Source organism: Stegostoma tigrinum, chromosome 25, assembly GCF_030684315.1.
Source record: "Stegostoma tigrinum isolate sSteTig4 chromosome 25, sSteTig4.hap1, whole genome shotgun sequence".
In the NCBI taxonomy this organism is placed as follows: domain Eukaryota; kingdom Metazoa; phylum Chordata; class Chondrichthyes; order Orectolobiformes; family Stegostomatidae; genus Stegostoma; species Stegostoma tigrinum.
In genome coordinates this window covers 314974-338732 of record NC_081378.1, presented here as the reverse complement: position 1 = coordinate 338732, position 23759 = coordinate 314974, and the positions used below count along the sequence as shown (strand labels likewise).

At 42.7% G+C, this 23759-nt stretch overlaps 1 protein-coding gene across 1 annotated transcript in view; it reads left to right on the top strand.

Moving 5' to 3' along the window:
* The window catches only part of pcloa (piccolo presynaptic cytomatrix protein a), a gene marked incomplete at its 3' end in the record, with an annotated part of 351224 nt that overhangs the window by 17062 nt on the left and 310403 nt on the right, over positions 1-23759 (top strand). Inside the window, exon 2 of the mRNA XM_059654808.1 lies at positions 11039-12697. Within this exon, the coding sequence (XP_059510791.1) occupies positions 11039-12697 (1659 nt within the window). The remainder of the gene's footprint in view (positions 1-11038; positions 12698-23759) is intronic.

Genomic DNA, 23759 nt, shown 5'->3' with positions numbered 1-23759 from the left:
AAGACTGTCCACCAGCAACAAAGCACAAGTCTGGAATGTGCTGGATTATTCGGAACAGAAAATCACAGAACTGTTAATCATACAGAAGAAGATCATTCAGCCCATCATGTCTGTGTTAGCTTTCCAAACAAGCAACATGATGTTGTGTTGTTCTCCTGCCTTTTCTCTGTAACAGTTGCACATTGTTTCTGTTTAAATCATCACCAGTAGCCATATAAATGCTGCAACTGGCATCGGCTTCCAAGCAGTACTACCCGTACCCCGACTCCGAAGGGAATAAGTATTTTCTCACATCTTATTTACTGCTTTTGCAAATCATTTAAATCCGATTCTTGTCTGCCTCTGCTTCTGAAGAAGTGTACCAAATTAGTGATGCTCCAAAACACTGGAATTCTCAAGTATCCAGTGAGTTCTGAAGTATTCTGATCAATCTGCCTCTTCAGCCACTTCCCTGGATGTGGATCATCAGGTCCCAGTGACTTGTTAGTGTTTGGTCCCATGAGTTGGTCAAATATTTTGCTTCTCATAATAAAGACCTTTACAAGAACTTTCCTCCCATTAACATCTTGTTTATATATTGTCTTTGGGATATTTGAAGTGTCCTCCACCTTGAAAATTGATGTAATATGTTGGTTTAAATTGTCAGCTATTTCCCTGCTCCCTATTATTGATCCCTCAGTTCCTTCTTTACTACCTCATTCACTTGTGTTGCAACTCCCAGTGAGCTATGGACTTACCCTGCAAGATCCCTCTATATATCAATGCTGCTTAGAATCCAGCCATTTACTGTATACTTTCCCCTTTCATTTGATTTCGAAAAAAGGAATGCATCACACTTGTACAGATTATAGTCCATCTGCCAATTCCTCATCCAACTTTTCAACTGGTTTATAACCTGCTGTATCCTTCGGCAACCTTCCTCACTATTCACAGCTCCAACAGTGTTTGAGTTGTCTGCAAACTGACTGAACAGATCACCTACATTTTGACTCAAATCATTTATATAAAACAAACAATACTTATCATTGTGGAACACCACTGGCTCATAGACCATCAGGCAAAGAAACACCCCTCTACAAATTACCTCTACCACCTTTAACAAAGTTAATTTTGTATCTAAGATAACAAAATATGGAGCTGGATGCACACAGCAGGCCAAGCAGCATCTTAGGAGCACAAAACCTGACGTTTCGGACCTAGACCCTTCATCAGAGAGGGGGATGGGGACAGGATTCTTAATTAAATAGGGAGAGGGGGGAGGTGGACCGAAGATGGATAGAGGAGAAGATAAGTGGACAGGAAAGTATGGGTGGTGAGGTAGTGAGGGAATAGGTCAGTCCGGGGAGGACGGACAGGTCAAGGGAGTGGCATGAGGTTAGGAGGTAGGAAATGGAGGTGTGGCTTGAGGTGGGAGGTGGGAATAGGTAAGAGGAAGAACAGGTTAGGGAAGCAGGAATGAGCTGGGCTGGTTTTGGGATGCAGTGGGGTGAGGGGATATTTTGAAACTGGTGAAATCCACATTGATACCATTGAGCTGCAGGGTTCCTAAGCAGAATATGAGTTGCTGTTCCTGCAACCTACGGGTGGCATCATTGTGGCAGTGCAGGAGGCCCAGGATGGACATGTCATCTGAGGAATGGGAGGGGGAGTTAAAATGGTTTGCGACTGGGAGGTGCAGCTGTTTATTGCAAACTGAGCATAGGTGTTCTGCAAAGCGGTCTCCAAGCCTCTGCTTGGTTTCCCCAATGTAGAGGAAGCCACACCGGGTACAGTGGATGCAGTATACCACATTGGCAGATGTGCAGGTGAACATCTGCTTAATATGGAAAGTCATCTTGGGGCCTGGGGTGGGGATGAGGGAGGAGGTGTGGGGGCAAGTGTAGCACTTCCTGCGGTTGCAGGGGAAAGTGCCGGGTGTGGTGGGGCTGGACGGGAGTGTGGAGTGGACCAGGGAGTCACAGAGAGAGTGGTCGTTCCAGAAAGCAGACAAGGGTAGGGATGGAAAAATGTCTTTGGTGGTGGGGTCGGATTGCAGATGGTAGAAGTATTGGAGGATGATGCGTTGTATGCGGAGTTTGGTGGGGTGGTGTGTGAGAACGACGGGGATTCTCCTTTGGCGGTTATTGCGGGGGAGGGGTGTTAGGGATGAGTTGCGGGAAATGCGGGAGACAAGGCCGAGGGCATTCTCGACCACTGCGGGGGGTGGATTTTGCAGCCCTTGAAGAACAAGGACATCTGGGATGTACGGGAGTGGAATACCTCATCCTGCGAGCAGATGCGGCAGAGGCGAAGGAATTGGGAATAGGGGATGGAATTTTTGCAGGAAGGTGGGTGGGAGGACATCTATTCGAGGTAGCTGTGGGAGTTGGTGGGCTTGAAATGGACATTGGTTGTAGTTTGTTGCCTGAGATGGAGACAGGGAGTTCCAGGAAGATGAGAGATGTGTTGGAGATGGTCCAGGTGAACTTGAGGTTGGGATGGAAGGTGTTGCTGAAGTGGATGAACTGTTTGAGCTCCTCTTGGGAGCACAAGGCGGTGCCGATACAGTCATCAATGTAACGGGGGAAGACGTGGGGTTTAGGGCCAGTGTAGGTGTGGAAGAGGGACTGTTCCATGTAACCTACAATCTGACCCCACCACCAAAGACATTTTTCCATACCTACCCTTGTCTGCCTTTTGGAGAGACCACTGTCTCCGTGACTCACTTGTCTGCTCCACACTCCCCTCCAACCCCACCACACTCGGCACCTTCCCCTGCAACTGCAGGAAGTGCTACACTTGCCCCCACACTTCCTCCCTCACCACCATCCCAGGCCCCAAGATGAATTCCCACATCAAGCAGATGTTCACCTGTACACCTGCTAATGTGGTATACTGCATCTGCTGTACAGGGTGTGCAATCCTCTACATTGGGGAAACCATGCGGAGGCTTGGGGACCGCTTTACAGGACACCTCTGCTCAGTTCGCAATAAGTAACTGCACCTCCCAGCCGCGAACCATTTCAACTCCCCCTCCCATTCCTTAGACGACATGTCCATCCTGGGCCACCTGCAGTGCCATATTGATGCCACCCATAGTTAGCAGGAACAGCAACTCATATTCCGCTGGGGAACACTGCAGCCCAATGGTATCAATGTAGATTTCACCAGCCTCAAAATCTCCCCTCCCCCCATCTGCATCCCAAAACCAGCCCAGCTTGTCCCTGCCTCCCTAACCTGCTCTTCCTCTCACCTATCCCCTTCTCCCACCTCAAGCCGCACCTCTATTTCCTACCTCCTAACCTCATGCCGCCCCCTTGACTTGTCCGTCCTCCCTGGACTGACCTTTCCCCTCCCTACATCCTCACCTATACCCTCCTCTCCACGTATCTTCTCTATCCATCTTCGGTCCACCTCCCCCTCTCTCCCTGTTTATTTCAGAATCCTGTCCCCATCCCCCTTTTCTGATGAAGGGTCTCGGCGCATAACATCGACTTTTGTGCTCCTATGATGCTGCTTGGCCTGCTGTGTTCATCCAGCTCCACACTTTGTTATCTCGGATTCTCCAGCATCTGCAGTTCCCATTATCTCTGATCATCATTTTGCATCTATCTTGCCAACTTAGCGGGGCAGTTCGGTGGCTCAGTGGTTAGCACTGCTGCCTCACAGCATTAGGAACCTGGGTTTGGTTCCAGTCTCGGGTGACTGTCTGTGTGGAGTTTGCACGTTCTCTGTGTCTGCCTGTGTTCCCTCCAGGTGCTGCACAGCCCAAAGAGATGTAGGTTGGGTGGATTGGCCATGCTAAATTGTCCGTAGTGTTCAGGGATGAGTAGCTTAGGTGGGATATAGGGGATGGGTCTGAGTGGTCTACCTGAGGGTCAGTGTGGACTTGTTGGGCTCAAGGGCCTGCTTCCACACTGCAGGGCTTCTATGATTTCTCATGGATCCCATGTCACTTAATCATCTGGACTAGCCTACCATGTTGCTATGCTTTAGCTAACTCTACGTAGACAACTTCCAATGCCCTCCCCTCGTCATCTTTGTCACTCCCTTCAGAAACCTCAATCAAGTTTCTGAGACAAGACTGCCCCTGCACAAAGCCATGCTGACTCCCCCTAATAAGGCCATTCTTTTCCAAATATGCATAAAACCTGTCTTTAAGAATTTTCTCCAGTAATTTCCTGGTTCACTGGCCTATAACTTCCTGATTATCCCTCTTATCCTTCTCAAAGTAAGAAACAACATTGTCAGTTCTGCAGTCTTCTGGGACTTTAACTGTGGCGAAAGAGAGTACAAAGGTCTCAGTCAAGGCCCCAAACAGCGTCCTGTCATGCCTCATTCTATATCCTGAGTTAGATCCCATCAGACCCGAGGGACCTTTCTACCTCAATGTTTCTCAAGACACCTAACTCTACCTCTACTTTAATGTTGACGTGTCCCAGAATATTATCATACTGCTCCCTAATCTTACTATTATCCATGACCTTCTCTTTGGTGAATACTGATGCAAAGTACTCATGAAGGACCACAACCACTTTCTCTAGCTCTGTGCATAAATTCCTCCTTTTTCCTTGAATTGACCTACCCTTTCCCGAACTACCCTGTTGCTCCTAATATATGTCAAGGGCAATTTATAGCCCCCTTTAGCTTTCCTAGTTCCCTGTTTAAGTTCTTTCCTGCTTCCTTTCTATTCCTCAAGGGTCTTGTCTGATTTCAATTTCCTAATCCTTACATATCCTTCCTTTTTTTGACTAAACTTTCAATATCTCTTTTCCATTGAGGGTTCCTGCATGTTACGTTCCTTATCTTTCATCTTCAAGAAAATGTACTAGTCCTATACTTCTATTAATTGGCCTGTAAAGGACTCCCACATGTCAGATGTGGATTTACCCTCAAACAGCCACACCCATTCTATTTCTCCAGTTCCTGCCTAACATCATTATATTTAACCTTCCCCCAATTTAGCACTTTTACCTGAGGATCAGTTTTATCTTTATCCAAAACTATCTTAAAACATATGGAATTATGGTTGCTGTTCACAAAATACTTATTCTTTTTATAAACGTATTTTCAAAATGAATTTGCTCCCCTTTATTTGAATCATTTGCTACTGTTTCCTAAAGAGTTCTCATTACTCTGTCTTACCATTTATTTTTGCCACTCTGTATGCCTTACTTTTTGATTGGATACTCTCTACTTGATCATATTTCTTAACCATGGGTACTTCATCATCCTTACCTATCTTTCTTTTTAACTGGAATCATGTTTTATTGACCATTGTGAAATATCTGCTTAAATATCTACTGCTATTATTTAACTTGAAGACACTGGTTGGAGAACTGAGGTACTTTCTTTGAAACTGAATTTGGAATTCTACAATGTTCTGATCACTATTCCTAGAGGATCATTTACTATGTGATCTCTTATCTAACCTTCATTACAAATTACTCGATTGAAGAGACCCTGTTCCCAAGTAGGTTCTACAATGTACTACTCAAAGAAACAATTTAATACATTTTACGGATTCGAAGATATCACAGAAATTGCTGGACAGTAGGTGTTCAGACAAAGTAGAGTTTATGACTTCAAACATTCACTCTGCTTTCTCTCCACAGATGTTGCCAGACCTGCTGAGTTTCTCCAGCATTTTTTACCATTATTTCTGATTTTTTTCTCGCATGCTACAAATTTGTCTTTCCTGCTACCATGTCCCTTTCAATTTGTCCAGTGAATATACAAATTAAAGTCAACCATGAAAATTGTGGTGCTTTCGTCACACACCTCTATTATTTCCCAATTTATATTTTGTCCTGTTGTGAGAAAACTTTTGAGGGATCTATAGACTGTTCCCACTTGTCACTTCTTTCTTGTCATGCGTTATGTCCACTCAAAATAATTCCACATCATAATATGTTACATCCATACCATGATTCACCACTGCATTGATACTATTCTTTATTAACAAAGCCTCCCATTTCTTCCTTTATGGCTGTTCTTCTGGAACGTTAATTACCTTTGAATACTGAGATCCCGTTCCTGATCACCCTGCGAGCTCATCTCTGTTATCGCCGTGAAAACATGTTCATTTATTACTAATTGTGCAAACAATTGTTTATCTTGATTCAAATGCATGTAGTAAGCTGCAACTTTTTCCATTTTTACTTACTCTGATGCGAAGTTCCATTGCATTTTTCTGGGTTATTTTCTATCCCTTGCTGTGATATTTTGATTATCATTCCCCTTTTCATTACCCTGCATCTCTGATTGCCTCTTACTTTTTAATATTTTTAAATTTCCCTTCATTTGAACCACCTTGTCCAGTCCCACCTCTGGCTAATTGGTTTGAAGCCCTATCTACAACCCTAATTATTGGACTCAATGGAGTGGAGGTCTCGACAAAGAAATTGCTTGACTTCTGTGAGACGGCTTAAGGTTCACTTATTAGTACAACTAAACAGCAACACATTTTTTAAAATTAAAAACACTGATTGTGTCCACAAAGTAGCTGTGAAAGTGATCCCACTTTTACAAAACACAGTGATGCTTTGCTCATTGATAACGTGCTAATGGCACCACAGCATTCACTGAACCATTATCCGAGCATAGGAACGGGATTAGACTATTCAGCCCATTGAACCTACCCTACCATTCTCGATCATGGCTGATCATCTCTTAATGTCACTTTCCATATGCCGTTGTAGTTGCCGGTGTTAACAGCAGCTGAGCCTCCATAGCCCTGTGGGCAGGGAATTCAAAAGGCTGACCATCCCATTGAGAAAAGAAATTCATCTACAGCTAAGTATTAAAGGGTCTGACTCTTAACATGAAGTTATTTCTCCTATAACCCTAGTACGTCGGATGGATCAGTTTTCGTCCAATGTGTACAGGAGGGTTTCCTGACTCAGTGTGTCGAAGGGCCGACAAGAAGGGAGGCCACATTGGATCTGGTACTTGGTAATGAACCAGGCCAGGTGTTTGATTTAGTGGTCGGTGAGCACTTTGGAGAGAGTGACCATAATTTGGTTATGTTTACTTTAGCAATGGAAAGGGATAGGAACATGCCACAGGGCAAGAGTTATAGATGGGGGAAGGGCAATTATAATGCAATTAGGCAAGACTTAAGAGGCATAGAATGGGTTAGCAAAATGCAGGGGATGGGGACAATCGAAATGTGGAGCTGGTTTAAGGAACAGATATTATGTGTCCTTGATAGCTATGTCCCTGTCAGGCAGGGAGGAAGTGATAAGGTAAGGGAACCGTGGTTTACTAAAGAAATTGTATCTCTTGTTAAGCGGAAGAGGGAGGATTATGTGACAATCAGACGGGATGGTTCAGATGAGGCGATGGAGAGTTACAGATTAGCTAGGTAGGATTTAAAGAGAGAGTTAAGAAGAGCAAGGAGGGGACGTGAGCAGACATTAGCAGCTAGAATAAAGGAGAACCCTAAAGCTTTCTATAGGTATGTGAGGAATAAGAGGATGACTAGGGTAGGAAAAGGGCCAGACAAAGACGGAAGTGGGAAGTTGCGTGTGGACCCTGTGGAGATTGGAGAGGCGCTAAATGATTATTTCTCATCTGTTTTCACTGAGGAACAGGAGAATATTGTAGAGGAGATGACTGAGTTACGGGCTACTAGAATTGAAAGGATTAATGTTCGTAAGGAGGAGGTGTTATCAATTCTAGAAGGTGTGAGGGTGGATAAATCCCCTGGACTGGATGGGATTTTTCTAAGGATTGCCTGGGAAGCTAGGGAGGATGTGGTGGTGTCCTAACATGATCTTGTATAATCTCTGCCACAACTGACAAAGGCAAGTAGCCCATATGCCTTTGTAACTACCCCATTAACTTGCCCTCTTGTCTTCAGGGATCTGTGGACAAGCTTCCTAAGATCCTCCTGTTGCTCTGAGTTTCCTAATGTCCTGCCATTCATTGACTGATCCCTTGACTTGTTACTTCTTCCAGACTGCATTACCTCACAGTGATCAGGATTAAGTTTCATCTGCCCATCTGACCAACCCATTTATATCCTCTTGTAACCTAACACCTTCCTCCTCATTCTCAATTACCCAACCAGTCTTCATGTCATCCCCCTTCACATTCTCATCTACATCATTTATGAATATCACAAACAGTAAAGGACCCAGCACTGATCCTGTGGTATGCGCTGGACACCAGCCTCCAGTCACATAAGCAACCTTCAACTACCACCTGCTGTCTACTGCCACTAAATCAATGCTCTGATTAAGTGTTACGGACTCAAAATGTTAATTCTGCTTACTTCCCACAGATGCTTCCAGACCTGCTGAGTTTCACTAGCAATTTCTGTTTTTGGTTTGGGTCCATTCTGCTGAACTACCGGAATCCCATGAGCTGTTACTTTTTTTTAAAATCAGCATCACATTTGGGACCTTCTCAAAGGTTTTGCTGAAATACTTAAAAACTACATCAACTGCCTTACCATCATCAAAACACTTGGTCACTTCATCGAGAAATTCCACCAGATTTGTGAGACATGATCTATCCCCCTCTGACATAGCCATGCTGACTACCCCTGGTCAAACCTTGCATCTCTAAATGGACATTAATTTTCTCCTTCACTATTTTCTCCAATGTTGTTTTAGAAAATTAGGTCAAAGCTCCTGTAATTTTCCTTGCTTGCCTCCCAGCAGCCTGGGATGCAGCTCATCCTGACCTCGGGCTTTGCCCACTTTTAAAAGCCCTCCATGCGTCAATACCTTCTCGCTTCTTATATAAATTCACTCAAGAATTTCACATTCCATATTCTCAAACTCTGTACCTGCATCCTCCTTCTCTCGAGTAAAGACAGATTTGAAGTGTTTAAGTCACACTTTACCAACATTCAGCTGCTTCTTGCACAGATTGCCCTTTGGACCCCAGTTGGCCCTGCTCTTTCCCTGGTTAGTCTCTTCTCTTCTCTTTGATAAACTTGTAAAATATTTTTATCTCTAATCTTCGGAGCCAGCATCTTTTCATGCCCCCTCTTTGCTCTCCTAATTATTTTCTTGAGCATCCACCTATAAAGAACGCCCATCAATGTTTGCTTCCCCTTGATGTTTCTTAATTCCACCCAAACTAAATCAGTATTTTAATACTAAGCTTCTCTGCTACTTATGTGCTGATGTTATCTCTTAACTTAGGGAAGGCAACGGCCTGTTTATTCGTAACCCAGCAAGTCTGAGTTTCAAATCCCACCACAGAAAATTATGAAATCTAAATTCAATAAAAAATTTGGAATTAAAAGTCTAATTATGACAACGAACCTTGTCATAAAAACCCATCTGACACATTTAATGTCCTTTAGAGAAGGAAGTCTGCTGTTCTTATCTAGTCTGGCCTACATGTGATTCCTGACTCTCAGCAATGTTCTGAAAAACCTCTCAGTTGTATCCAAGGACAACTAGGGATGGGTCAGCTAACAAAACCTATATCCCATGAGTGAATAAATAAAAAAGGAGTACCCCATCCTATCTCTTTACATGTTTACCTAATCCTCCCACCCACCTCCAGATGTAGAATTTCCTAGAATATTCAATTCCTAATCTCAATTACTCTGCAGCTATGCATATGTGGTAACAAATAAATCAACTCCCTTCTCTTTATATTATGCACATTAATCATCAACCTTTTTGGGATTACTGCAAATATACCAATAGAGTGTCATTAATTTAGCTAATTTATTATTATTCCCACTTTTTTGATGCTTGCTGTTTGCTTCATCTGTTTTTGCTTTCGACTCTTCTTGTTTTTACTAGTTTTTCTTCCCTGGAATCACTGCTCCTTCTGTGGTTTCTGCCGATCTAGTAAGTGTAAATTGAAGGGGGTCTTTCATTTATAATTGCCCTATTTTGGGAATGGATCATTTTGGAAAAAAAAGGGGAGTCAATGGCCTGAGTAGGATTACTCCTGAGCTTTTAATCCAGATACCCAGTAAACTTCTGGGGACCCTAGTTCAAATCTCACCATGGCACATTGTGTAATTGGATTCAGTTAAAAATCTGAGATTAAAATTCTAATGATGGCCATGAAACTATTGTTGATTATTGGAAAAACCCATCTGCTTCACTCTTGCCCTTTAGGGATGGAAACTGCTGTCGTTACCTGCTCTGGCTCACATGTGGCTTCAGGTCCATAACAGTGTGGTTCACTCTCAACTGCCCTCAGGGCAGTTAATGATGGGCAATAAATGCTGGCCTAGCCAGAGGTGTCCAAGTGCCATGAATGAATGAAAAGTAATTAAGATCATTGGGATCTTGCAAAAGTTTCTGTTGTCGAGATGAATTGTCTGAAGCCTTCTTTGATCAGGAATTGTGAATGTGGAAATGAAGCTGACTTAATTGCTGTGATCAGTGTGAATCTTAATACAAACAAGTTATGGTCCCTGCTCATTTAAATCTTTAATTAACTATTTGCAGATCTGACTCAATCTAATTACGCAAAACTGGGAACAGGAGTAGGCCATGTGGCTCCTCGAGCCTCCTCTGCCATTGAAGATGATCATGGCTGATCTGATTAATTCATATTCCTGTCTGCTCCCGATCACTTTTCAAACTGCAATTTTAACATTTTCCATTATCCACAGCACAGTTAATTCATTAAACATGATTTTCCTTTCACAAAACTGTGTTGATTCTGCCTGATTACCTTGAACTTTTTGAAGTGCCCTAACATGATTTTAATAATAGCTTCGAACATTTTCCCAATGACAGATGTGAGGCTAACTGGCCCATAGTTTCCTGCTTTCTGTCTCCCTCCCTTCTTGAATAAGGGTGGATGTTGCTGTCACTATTTTTGAATCTAAGAGAACCTTCCCTGAATTTAGGAAATTAGGGGAAGTTAGAACTGACTCAACCATTATCCTACTGTCATTTATGATCCAAGGATAGAGTCCATCAGAACCAGAACTTGCAGCACACAGGTCCAACAATTTGCTCAGGGACTTTTTCCTGATGACTCATTTTGTTGAGTTGCTCCCTTCTCTTCCATTTCCTGATTTACAGTGTTTGACTCATTCTGTGCTTTTTATGTACATTATTTACAGGTCAGAGAATGGCTTTGTTTAAATTGTCAGATGCAAAGAGCCCTTGGCATAAACATGACGACTGCGCCCAGTTCCAAACCACAACCTCTGCAGCCCAAGCAGCAGGAAATGACTCCCTCTGCTTCACAAGCAGCAAAAAAGGCTCCGGTTCAGCAGCCCACTGCAAAACCTGAACAGGCCAAGCCATTGTCACGCTCTGGATCCAGAAAACAGCCTCTCCTGACCAAGCAGCAATCAATGGTTGCTTCTCCTCCACTAAAGGCCAAACAGCCATCACACGGGCCTGGGGATGCACAACCAAGACAGCACGCAGCCCAGAAACCACAGCCAGTGAAACTGACTCAGCAGCTGGTGGATCAACAAAAACAGCAAGACCTGAACAAACCTCCTCAACAAGTCAGTTCCACTCCACAAGGAGCAGAAAGCAAGCAACCCTCTCTGAGTCCACAGGTTCAGCAAAAAGATTCCAAGCAGCCCAAGTCAGTGACCCAGGACCAGCAGCTCAGTAAGAAGCAGGAGGACTCTGACACTAGAACACAGCGACAACAGCTGCAGAAAAAGGACGATACGGTTCCAGGGACAAAATCCGAAACTGTGATAAAGAGTCAAAAGCAGGACATGACCCAGCAGAAACAATCAGTACAGATTCAGAAGCCAGTCGATAAATCACAGTCCTCGAATATTAGCACTGCTGCTCCTGAAGTGACCAAACAGCCTGCTTCAAAAGTAGAATCCAAGGCTGGTCACCCAAAGGAAGAACAATCAAAGCTGACTCAGAAGCCACCAGCTGCTAAAGTTGTGCCATCACAGATTCCACCAGAAACTCCAAAAGCTCAGAAACCCCCAGAACAGTCGAGGCGTTTCAGCCTCAACTTAGGAGGTTCTGCCCAACCACCGCAATTTCAGCCATCAACTCCTCCAGAGACTGTCACTGGAAAACTCTTTGGGTTTGGGGCATCTCTGTTCAGCCAAGCCTCAACTTTAATATCTGCAACACCTCAGCAACATGAGCAACGTGGACACACTGCAAAGCAACCCCCTCAGACAGCGGCAAAGGACAGCAGTGTTTCTCAGCAATCCCCCAAACGGGACCAACATGGACACACTGCAAAGCAACCCCCTCAGACAGTGGCAAAGGACAGCAGTGTTTTTCAGCAATCCCCCAAACGGGACCAACATGGACACACTGCAAAGCAACCCCCTCAGACAGTGGCAAAGGACAGCAGTGTTTCTCAGCAATCCCCCAAACGGGACCAACATGGACACACTGCAAAGCAACCCCCTCAGACAGTGGCAAAGGACAGCAGTGTTTCTCAGCAATCTCTCAAAAGGGACATCGGTAAGAAAGAAGCTAAGCCTTCAGCAGCAGCAGATACTTTTGAACAGAAGACTGTTGGGACAGCACAAGACACAACAGACCCTGCAACCATGAAGAAAGCTGCAGTGGTGAAAGAAAGCAAACCAGGTGCAGAAATGGTCAAACAGACAACCAAGCCATTGGAAACCGACAAAGCTTCTCCACCTACGAGCTCTTGCCCTCTTTGTAAAACTGATTTGAATATTGGTTCTGAGGACCCTCCCAACTTCAATACCTGTACAGAATGCAAGGTGGTTGTGTGCAACCTCTGTGGATTTAATCCAATGCCACATTTGACAGAGGTAGGAAATTTACACATACAATATTTTACTTGTAAAAATATATTTTTAATCTTTGGCACTTTAAATCACATTTTGGACATTTCATAATTATTACTGTGGTAATTTTTTTAATAGTGAGACTTTCACATTTATATCATTTTGTTTGGTGCAATCTTGGAAGGTTTGCCATGCTGTAGAATCTGTAATATGTTTCTTTAGACCAGTCACCTTTACCCTAACAACATGTTATTGCTGCTCATATAAGCAAGTGCTGCCTGGTATAGAATTTCATTCCCATTATAGTAATACCATTCTGATATCGCAAAATTTTAATTTAATAATAACCACTCCATAAACAAAGGAAATTGCCTACATACAAAGCTGATGATTGAATTTATATTATCAGAAGATGTGTTTCTATGGACTATTAATGATAAATTAATTTTAAAAAATTGAAATTATGCAGAACATATTCTGCTTATGTTTTCAGCATTACTGCTCTTTGGAATAATTATTCTTTCTGAGATGGTTTTGTGATAATAATGTACGTAAAATGTTTCTGGTATAACATTTTTAGTACTGTGTGAGGTACTGTCCTTAAACCCCTTGAGGATGAATAATTTAAAAACCCTATGATCTCATTAAAATCTCCAAAATCATTTGATTCTAGGGTGTTTTGCATCCTTGATGCATTTTCTGGAATAACTGTACTGACAGATGAATGTCTGTTTTATAAAATCTGCAAAAGGTAAAGGTTTTATGTTTTAAAATATTTGAACTTTATGTTTTATGTCACACAATAAAAGAAAACACTTCTTTTCCAGAAAGAGGTCAAAGAAAGCTAATTTATGATAAATGGGATCTGCTGTCGTATTTCAACTTGTAAATCTATTTCAATGTTGTGTTATTGGTTTACAATACCTTTCATTTTCATTCAGACAACTCTTTGCTGTGGCAGGGCATTGAATTCCCAGGAATTTTATTTAGCACCCAATGTCTTCATAACTTAGTAGGGTAACTCGAGACATTGCATCATTTTATAGAGGAGTGAGTGCCCAAAGCTGCAAGGATACAACATGCTCTACAAGGCACCCAAGGTCAGTTTCAGTAAAATTGCTTTTTCGAGTTTGCATGGCGCATTGTAATTTCAAGGCACTGTTAGGATATTGGAAGTACCACAGAGGCCCAGATGGTAGTGTCTGGATCTTAACCAACAAAATAAGAGTGATGAAGAAAACTGAATGGAGGATGACTGGTTCCTCACAAGGTGTAAAGTGTAAGTGAATCAATTCATCCACTTCCAAGGTAATATCTGTAAACCATGAATTATGCTCAGAAGGTGTGTCATATGTTGTCAATTAGTGAGTTTGTGTGGAGCAGAATGAGCTTCACCAAGAAAATAATCTCGTCTTGCGGCAAAAAATGATTCCCTCTGTTGAAACAATGATGGCACTTAGTGGAGATAACAAGGTGAAGAGCTGGATGAACACAACAGGCCAAGCAGCACCAGGGGAGCAGGAAAGCTGACGTTTCGGGCTTAGACCCTTCTTCAGAAGAAGGCCCAGCTCTTCACCTTGTTATCTCAGATTCTCCAGCATCTGCAGTTCCTACTATCTCTGACATTTAGTGCAGGTGGTTACTGCACTGTTTTTCTATATCCTTGTCATAGCTATCAATGCCAGAACCATGTTTGCCATTGTTCCCATACCTGTAACCTTACTGCCAAAAACTCCACCCCTCTCCAAGACCCTGGAAGCTCTCTTCAGTTTTCTGCTCCCTGTACCTCTTCTTTCACTCTTTAATGTTCTTTCATTATTTCATGTAGGCATCACTGGCAAGACCAGCATTTGATGCCCAATCCTAAATGCTCCTTGATCTAAGAGGCTTGCTAGGTCATTTCAGACTGTGGGTAAGGATCACTTGCATTGTATTGGGTCTGGAGTCACCTGTAGGCCAGACTAGGTAAGGAGGGCAGATTTCCTTCTGTAAAGGACATTAATGATCCAGATGGGGTTTTATAACAGTTGACAATGGTTACATGGTCACCATTAGATCAGCTTTTCATTTCAGATTTTATTGAATTCCAGTTTCACTGCTTGCTGAGGCGGGATTCAAACCCATGTTCTTAGAGAATTCACCTGGGTCCCAGGATTATTCTACTGCTTCCTGGAGCATTCACTCTGTTTGGTTTCTTGATGAAGTTGTTCATAGAAGGAAGATCAAGGACAATGTCCTTTACAATTATTCAAACCTATCTAGATTGAATGAAATATAAATAGACTAAAATATCACAAGAAAACACCAATTTCTGACTTAACAAAATATAATCTGATGACATAACATATGAAATATTCCCTTTGCCTTTCCCAAATCCTAACTTTCTTAAACAGATGCTTCTGTACTATTTATGACTTCTCCTTGCAGTGGTTTCACTGTGACTGCATGCTCTGGGAGAGATTGTTTCATCCCATGATCAACTCTCTCTCTCATCCCCACCTCCTTGACCTGACACAACCTGTCCGTCTTCTCTTCCACCTATCCCTATTTGCACTCACCTCTCACCTTCCCCAGCTCCAACCCTCCACTGTATTTATTTCAGAGCTCCCTTCCCCATCCCCCATTTCTGAAGAAGAGTCCCGACCCAAAACGTTAACTTTTCTGCTCTTCTGATGCTGCCTGGCCTACTGTGTTCCTCCAGCTCCACACTGTGTTATCTCCTTCAGGAATATGCCTTTTTTTTCGGATTTTCTTGTTCATTTACTTGGCTTCCCATTTGCCCCAGTTGTGGGAATGTGCTGTTGGTCACTCATTATTTGATCAAACACAATCTTTGTTGAGCTCCAGAATGTTCTTCTCTTTTCTGTTTCATCTTGATTTCTGTACTGTATTGATCCAACCCCTCTGTATTTTGCTGTGTATTTTGCCACAAGTTGATAACCCATTTGAAATCCAGATCAATTTCTGCAGGTGGATTTTTCTTTGAAGGAATCCAGCAAATGTGTCGTTGGCCACAGATGCATATTTAAATATTGAGAGCAACACAAAATTTAAAAGCAGTTTGCCGAAAAGAAGAGCAATAACAGGATAATAATATAGCATTGATGAGAATGGAAATATATATACCCATTCTCCGTCAGAGATCTCACAGGAGTTCAAATACATTTGATTTTTGCTACCGATGGGAAACTTGTTACAGCAATGATTTCAATTATCCTTTGGCAACAGTTCCTAGGGAATGGTATTGATTCTGCAGGCAGTCTCTAGAATTCATTTTCACTGTGAACTGTGGAGTGGATTACACTTAAGATGGTTTAAAAAAATACACATTAATCTGGAAGATTGAAAAATATTGTCTACGCTTCCAATAATGAAAAAAAAGCTCGTAAATGAATACCTAAGCTTGACCATTTCAAAAATGTTTGACCGACGATACTTCAGTGACTCACGTTTGAGAGGTTTAAGTTGAAGAGTAGCAACCAGCTAATAAAATGAATATTTCCTGAGCGATTGTACATTTGACATTTCACGTGGATAAAATCCTACTCTTTCTGAATGTTGCTGCTTCTTGATGTGGAAGAATAAGGTGTTGTTTCCCATTCATTGTTAATCATTAATCAAGGTTCTACTAAATTCTGATAGCTCAGTAAGTACTCCAGTGTTGTGCTTGTTGTATCTCTGTGCCGCTGGCTGCTTAATGCAACGGAATGCATCATACACCCTATCCATGTCACCCAGTACTCTTGCACACACTCACATGATACTGGCCACTCCCACGATGGAGTAACCCAAGGCCTCAAACCCTACAGCATTACGGAGCATACTTGCTGAATGAACTGCTCTACTGTCTGCCCATGAATGAACCCTGTGTGGAATGCGTTGTTAGTCCAGAAATACCCACCTTTTCTGGGGATCCTGAAGCTCTGTATCATGATCCAGCTCAGCTGCTGTGCCCTCGATTCTCCAGTTGCCCATCACCACCTTGTCTTCACTCTGGTGGTGCACTCCACCCTGGGCAGCTGTCCTCAGCCACATTTAGGACCCAGTCTGTCTGCTGTAGACAGGGTGGTGCATGAATGATGTGATGTTGCATACTACATGGACAATGCCCCTCCTGCAGCCACCGTCAGAACCTTCCCATTGGTCCTGCTGGCCCTGAGTGAATCCAAAGGTGCATACAGGAACCCTCCAGAGATGTCTGTGCAAAGCTGAATTATGTTGTTCCAGTTGAATCATTAGCAACACATCACTTGGGGAGGAGTGATAACTAATTCACCATTTAGAAACTTAGACACCCTTTAACAAGCCAATAGCAAAATCCATTTTGTCTTAATATGATGCCACCCTCGCCATTGCAATGGCCCCTTCTCCATGGAAGAATGAATAGTGAGCTGGGCCACTGTCACACCTGAATGAGCCTGCTGTTTCCTGCAATGTATGTACCTTGTCCTACAAAGTCAAGAGAGATGCTGCCCACTTTCATCACTCCCAGAGGAACAATGCAAGGAGATGTTGTGGTCTTCAGTGTTGTCTCCGCTACAGCATGGTTATGTTTGTAAGCTGCTTTGCTCAAGCCTCAGTTTATGCTCCTGGGTACAATGTCCCCAGTGTTTTCTAATCAAACCAGTCTGCTCAGTATAAATCCCACCTCACCCCCTCATCCAATGGCTCTAACTGGACAGCAATCTCAAATGTCTGGCCAATTAGTGATCTTTCTCATGTAAATTACTTTGCATGCCCAATTTTACCACAATGTGGGGTCAGAATCTGAACGTTTTTCCATCACTGGGGTCCAGTCCAGTCTTACCTTCAAGTGAAGTTTGGACTTTGACCTTCATTGACAAAGACAGCACTGATCACCCATTGTCCTCAAATTCATTTGTTGGTTTGATGGCAGCTTCCATGAAGAATGCACACAGTTGTATAAGACTGTAAAAGTTTCTAACAAATATGATTCGACCTAAAGCTATGTTCAAATATTTCATATCAATTCAGAGTTACTTGTTTTCTCCATATCATTCCCGAGAAACAATGAATCCCAAATTACTTAAAGCCCATGAACTGAATCCATGAATCATTTGGAACTGTGTAAATTTCTGATATATCCGTGGAGCTTGGGAGACTTGATAAGCAGCTGAGAGGTGCAAAAGGATTCATCTCTGGCACCTGACTTTGAATCCTGTTCTCTAATTGGACATATGTCACATAATTAGTGTCGATATCAGGAAGAAATAAAAAGCGTCTCTCAAATAGAATAATGAGGCCCTTCAGTATTTGAACCATTTCATTAAGAAAATAGATGTACCTTGCACCTCTGGTGTAAGAAGAGTTTTCACTATATTCAGGAAGCAGCATAACTTGTCGCATTGTGCTTTATCCAATTCACTCCAATTAGTGAAAATCGACTGTTTTAAAGCTGCTCAGTTGTGTTGATGATATCCTGACTGTTTTACTTAGCAGAACTGCGTATGGACGCTTCTGACTGGCTGACTTACAAATACTTGAGGTTAGCTTTTCACTTGGGCTCTGGAATCTGAAAAGTGGGAAATCCTGGCTCTCAAAATTGCACAATGCTGCTTTCCTGTTCATTACAACCTTTATCATTGAAGGCCAGGGAAAGGCACATCACCAGACTGGGTATGCGGGAGTGCTCATCGTGTGGATGATCCTGTGACACTCAGTAATCACAGCACCCACTATTGAGATGGCACCTGCTAACCTGAGGGTGGTGATGAGTGAGGGAAGTAGTCTTGTCAGTTTATTTTCTATTGATTAAAATTCTATAGCACCAGTATCACACACCTAAAGGAGCAACTCCCCATCACACCCCGCCCCCTGCCCAGGGGACCAACTATGAAGAATTGACCCCCAACCTCTGGAGACAACAGTGAGCACTCGATGCTATCCATCTGTCCATTGCTTGCTGTTGTCCTGATGAACCAGATCCAACCTACCCTTTTTTGGAAATGGCTCAAGGCCGGAATGGAGATGGTCAACAGTCACAGGCCTGTGTACAATCCCAAACCCAACCCTGAAACAGCTGAAAATCCAGCTCAAAGTGTATTAAATAAGGTGATCATTCCAGTAATCCAAAATGGGTATTCTGATCAGCTGGGTTGAAATTAATTTTCTGTCTTAATAGTAATGGTATTGCCTTTTCTTCTCCCTCAGTTAATGTTATCTTTATACTGACTGTTACAGCAGGTGAATGGCAGAATGAATGTTTTCCTTTGGGATGTGACCTGAACTCCAATGAAAACTCTGCTATTTTCATTGGAATAGCCTCAAGGATTCCAGGAAAATTCCCAGGGGTTATTACAATAGAAGTGAAAGAACGTACACCTCAGCATTGATCAGATAACTATATCTGGAATTGAACAGGGCATCAGAAATAGAAAAAATCTGGAAGCCATGGGACCAGTTCAGAGAAAGAGTCTCAGATTGGTTTGTGTGCAGACCCATTGTTTGGTTATGGTTTTTGTACAAGTCCCAATGTGTTAATGTGGACATTGAGGTTGGAAGTGAGTATCTTTCTGCAGCATGACCATTTCTCAAAATCCTGCAATTAGGAATGGGCAATAAAAGCTGCCTGGTCAGCAAATTCCTCATCCCATGAATGAATTACAGTGGGAGTTACTGGGGCATCCTGAGGGCAGCATTAAAGAGCAGAAGTGTAAATGAATTGGAGATGTATCATGATGGTACTTACAGGCTGGTTCATGTCGTCCAAGGACCTAGGGTGTGAGTATGTCTCTTGCTCAGGGAGTGTGACCTGAGATGTCAGTGCCTAGTATCCAACATGAAGTCTTTCTGGAGAAAACAGAGAACTGCATTTTCCAGGTACCTGCTCTGATTTTTTTTGTCAAGTGTTCAGAATGTCTTTGTTGTTTAATAAATTTAGTACAATGGGTGGCTGAATATTGATGTTTTGATTATGGCATGAACAAGGACATTTAATGCACATTAATCCCTGTGAACCAGCATTGTGCCACTACCCAATGGGAATCTCGCAAGACCACAGAAAATATGGAGCATTAATATCTGTTTCATTGTGCAAGTTATGAGGGGAAAATGTTTCATGATTTATGCAGCCTTCCTGCTGAAAGGCAGTATTTGAATGTATAGCGTGGAGGCATTAATGCCTGGATGGATATCCTTGAGGGTGGGATGAGCCCTGTTTGTGGGCAGTAACTACATACGGAAGGACCTCTGTTTGTGGGCAGTAACTACATACGGAAGGACCTCTGTGGGCAGCAGGTGGGAAGGCAGCAGGAACTCCTCTTGTCTGATTCAATTTCACCCCCCCTCCATGAAACTGACCACAGGGGAGGGTATTAAATTCTGTCGAAAGTTGGCAGATCTCCTAGTAGCATTTACCAAATTTTACAGTTGCATCCCAACTAGGTATTACACAACAGGTTTATCTCTTTTTGGGAAAATGGCTACAAAATTAGAAGCTTCTATTTTAGCTATTGAAAGTAAATTGGAAGCATGGAATGAAGACAGATATGTCTGACAAAAGAATTCTCACTTCTTCGTAAATTATTTGCTTTAACTTGTTTTAAAGTTCATTGCATTGTTTTAAGTTATTCTACAGCTAACCTGTTTCCTTGAAAAGCACAATAATTCTTTGCTATAATGAATGTACACACCTTGAGGAAGAAGGTCTGAAATTGTTGATTTCAGCATGTTCTGGAGAAATTCCAGAAGGAACTGCCATAGAAAAGGTCTGTTACCATGTTCACCGCCTCTCAGAGCTTCTCAAACACTTGCTGCTTCTACTGCTGTTGCTGCATCGTTATTGAAGAGAAGGAAGTTGCACTAGCCAATCATAACATAGGTATAACATAGAAAATTACAGAACAATCACTAAAAGAAAACAAAAAGTGTGATTATTGAGCTTCAAAGAAAAGATTTGCAAGATTACAAAGTTTGATTTTGTGCTATGCTATAGAGAAAGGTGCTAGTTATTGAAGATAAATCACCATGGTAATGTGAACATTTTGGGAGATGCTTAGTGAAATTCACTAGATCTTTCAGGGGTCCAGGGTGTGCTAGCTAGATGGATAAAAAACTGGCTAGGGAACAGGAGACAGAGAGTAGTAGTAGAAGGGAGTTTTTCAAATTGGAGACCTGTGACCAGTGGTGTTCCACAGGGATCTGTGCTGGGACCACTATTGTTTGTGATATATGTAAATGATTTGGAGGAAGGTGTAGGTGGTCGGATCAGCAAGTTTGCTGATGACACTAAGATTGGTGGAGTAGCAGATAGTGAAGGGGACTGTCAGAGATTATAGCAGAATATAGATAGACTGGAGAGTTGGGCAGATAAATGGCAGATGGAGTTCAATCTGGGCAAATGCGAGGTGATGCATTTTGGAAGATCAAATTCAAGTGCGAACTATACAGTAAATGGAAAAGCCCTAAGGAAAATTGATGAACAGAGAGATCTGGGTGTTCAGGTCCATTGTTCCCTGAAGATGACAACGCAGGTCAATAGGGTGGTCAAGAAGGCATATGGCATGCTTTCCTTCATTGGATGGGGTATTGAGTACAAGAGTTGGCAGGTCATGTTGCAGTTGTATAGGACTTTGGTTTGGCCACATTTGGAGTACTGTGTACAGTTCTGGTCACCACGTTACCAAAAGGATGTGGATGCTTTGGAGAGGGTGCAGAGGAGGTTCACCAGGATGTTGCCTGGTATGCAGGGTGCTAGCTATGAAGAGAGGTTGAGTAGATTAGGATTATTTTCATTAGAAAGACGGAGATTGAGGAGGGACCTGATTGAGGTCTACAAAATCAATGGGGGTATAGAGAGGGTGGATAGCAAGAAGCTTTTTCCCAGATTGAGGGATTCAATTACAAGGGGTCATGAGTTCAAAGTGAGAGGAGGAAAGTTTAAGGGAGATATGCGTGGAAAGTTCTTTACGCGGAGGGTGGTGGGTGCCTGGAACGTGTTGCCAGCGGAGGTGGTAGACACAGACATGTTAGCATCTTTTATGATATATTTGGACAGGTACATGGATGGGCAGGGAGCAAATGGACACAGACCGTTAGAAAATAGATGACAGGCTAGACAGAGGATCTCAATTGGCGCAGGCTTGGAGGGCCGAAGGGCCTGTTCCTGTGTTGCAATTTTCTCTGTTCTTTGTTCTTTCACATTTTTTCCTGTTGTGTCTGTCTATATATTTATGTTTATTTTACTATTATATCAATTAACTGTGTAGAATCCTGTTTATTGGCAAAGATGGTGACACATAATCTGTCAAAATGTCCTTACGATGTGTCCCAAGGTAGAAAGGTCACCAAAGAATTGTGTCTTCCAGTTCCATTAGATAATCAACATTAAAAAAAGTGCCTCTTATGATATTTCACTGCTGTTATTTTAATAGGGTAGACGTAACCGTTTGGTATCTGAGCATTCGACCAGCTAATGGTGCTAAAGCAGAGAGGTCTGGCGGCTCACTGTTTAGCACAGCTGCCTCACGGTGCCAGAGACCCGAGTTCAATTCCACCCTTGACCTATTGTCTGTGTTGTGTTTGCACATTCTCCCTGTGTCCGCGTGGGTTTCCTCTGGGTGCTATGGTTTCCTCCCACAGTCCAAAGATGTATAAGTCAGGTGGAATGGCCATGCTAAAATTCCTTGTAGTGTCCAAAGAATGTGTAGGTTAGATGTGTTAGCCAAGGGAAATGCAGAGTCACAGGGATAGGATGTGGGGATGGGTCTGGGTAGGATGCTCTTTGAAGGGTCAGTGTGGATTTGTTGGGCTGAATGGCCTGCATCAACACTGTATGGTTTCTTAGAGGAAGAAAGAAACCTATTCCATACAGAAGTCCCTTGGCCCTGATGGTTTGTAGTACCCTAAAAGAGGTAAATCTAAAGATAGGTGCATTGGTAGTCTGTTTCCAAAAGAATCCTTGGATTGTGGAGAAGTAAAAGAGGATTGGAAAACTGCTTGGGCTATGATACCCCTATTCACAAAGGGAGAGAAGCAAAAACCAGACGTTGAACGGCCAATTAGCTGAACAGCTATAGTTGGAAAAATGTAGGAATCAATTACTAAGGTTGTAATAACAGAACCTTTGGAAAAGTCATAATCTAATCCAGCAGCTTCATCTATCATAAATTCATGAAAGGGAAGTCATGTCTGACTAAATTATTAGAGCTTTTTGAGGACGTCTCAATCAGGGTGGATAGAATGGAGCCAGTAGGCATGTTGCATTTGGACTTTCACTTGGCATTTGACAAGATACTTCAAAAAAGTTTAAATCATAAGAGTTCACGATGTTATGTTACATTAGTATGGACATAGAATTGGCTAATGGACAGGAGACAGCAAGTGGGTATAAGGAGCTCTTTTTAGGCATTGACCCATGACCAGTGGATTTTCACAGGAATCAGTTCTGGGACAGCAACTGTTAACAAAATGTAATAATGACTTAGAACATAGCACATAGAACAATACAGCCAGAACAGGCCCTTCGGCCCTCGATGTTGCGCCGACCTGTGAACTAATCTAAGCCCCTCCCCCTACACTATCCCATCATTATCCATATGCTTATTCAAGGACTGTTTAAATGCCCCTAATGTGACTGAGTTAACTACATTGGCAGGTAGGGCATTCCACGACCTTACCACTCTCTGAGTAAAGAACCTGCCTCTGACATCAATTTGTAGCTATGTCCCCTCGCACAAGCTGAAGTCATCATCCTCGGAAAAAGACTCTCACTGTCCACCCTATCAAATCCTCTGATCATCTTGTATGTCTCTATTAAATACCCTCTTAGCGTCCTTCTCTCCAATGAGAACAGACCCAAGTCCCTTAGCCTTTCTTCATAGGGCCTGCGCTCCAGACCAGACAACATCCTGGTAAATCTCCTCTGCACCTTTTCCAATGTTTCCACTTCCTTCCTCTAATGGCGTGACCAGAACTGCATGCAATATTCCAAATGGGGACGCACTAGTGTTTTGTACAGTTGTAATAATGACTTAGAGAGGAAGGAAATGAATGTACCATCATCAGTTTTGCAGACAACACGAAAATACGTGGAAAGGCAGGCAGTAACAGGGAGACAAACAACTTA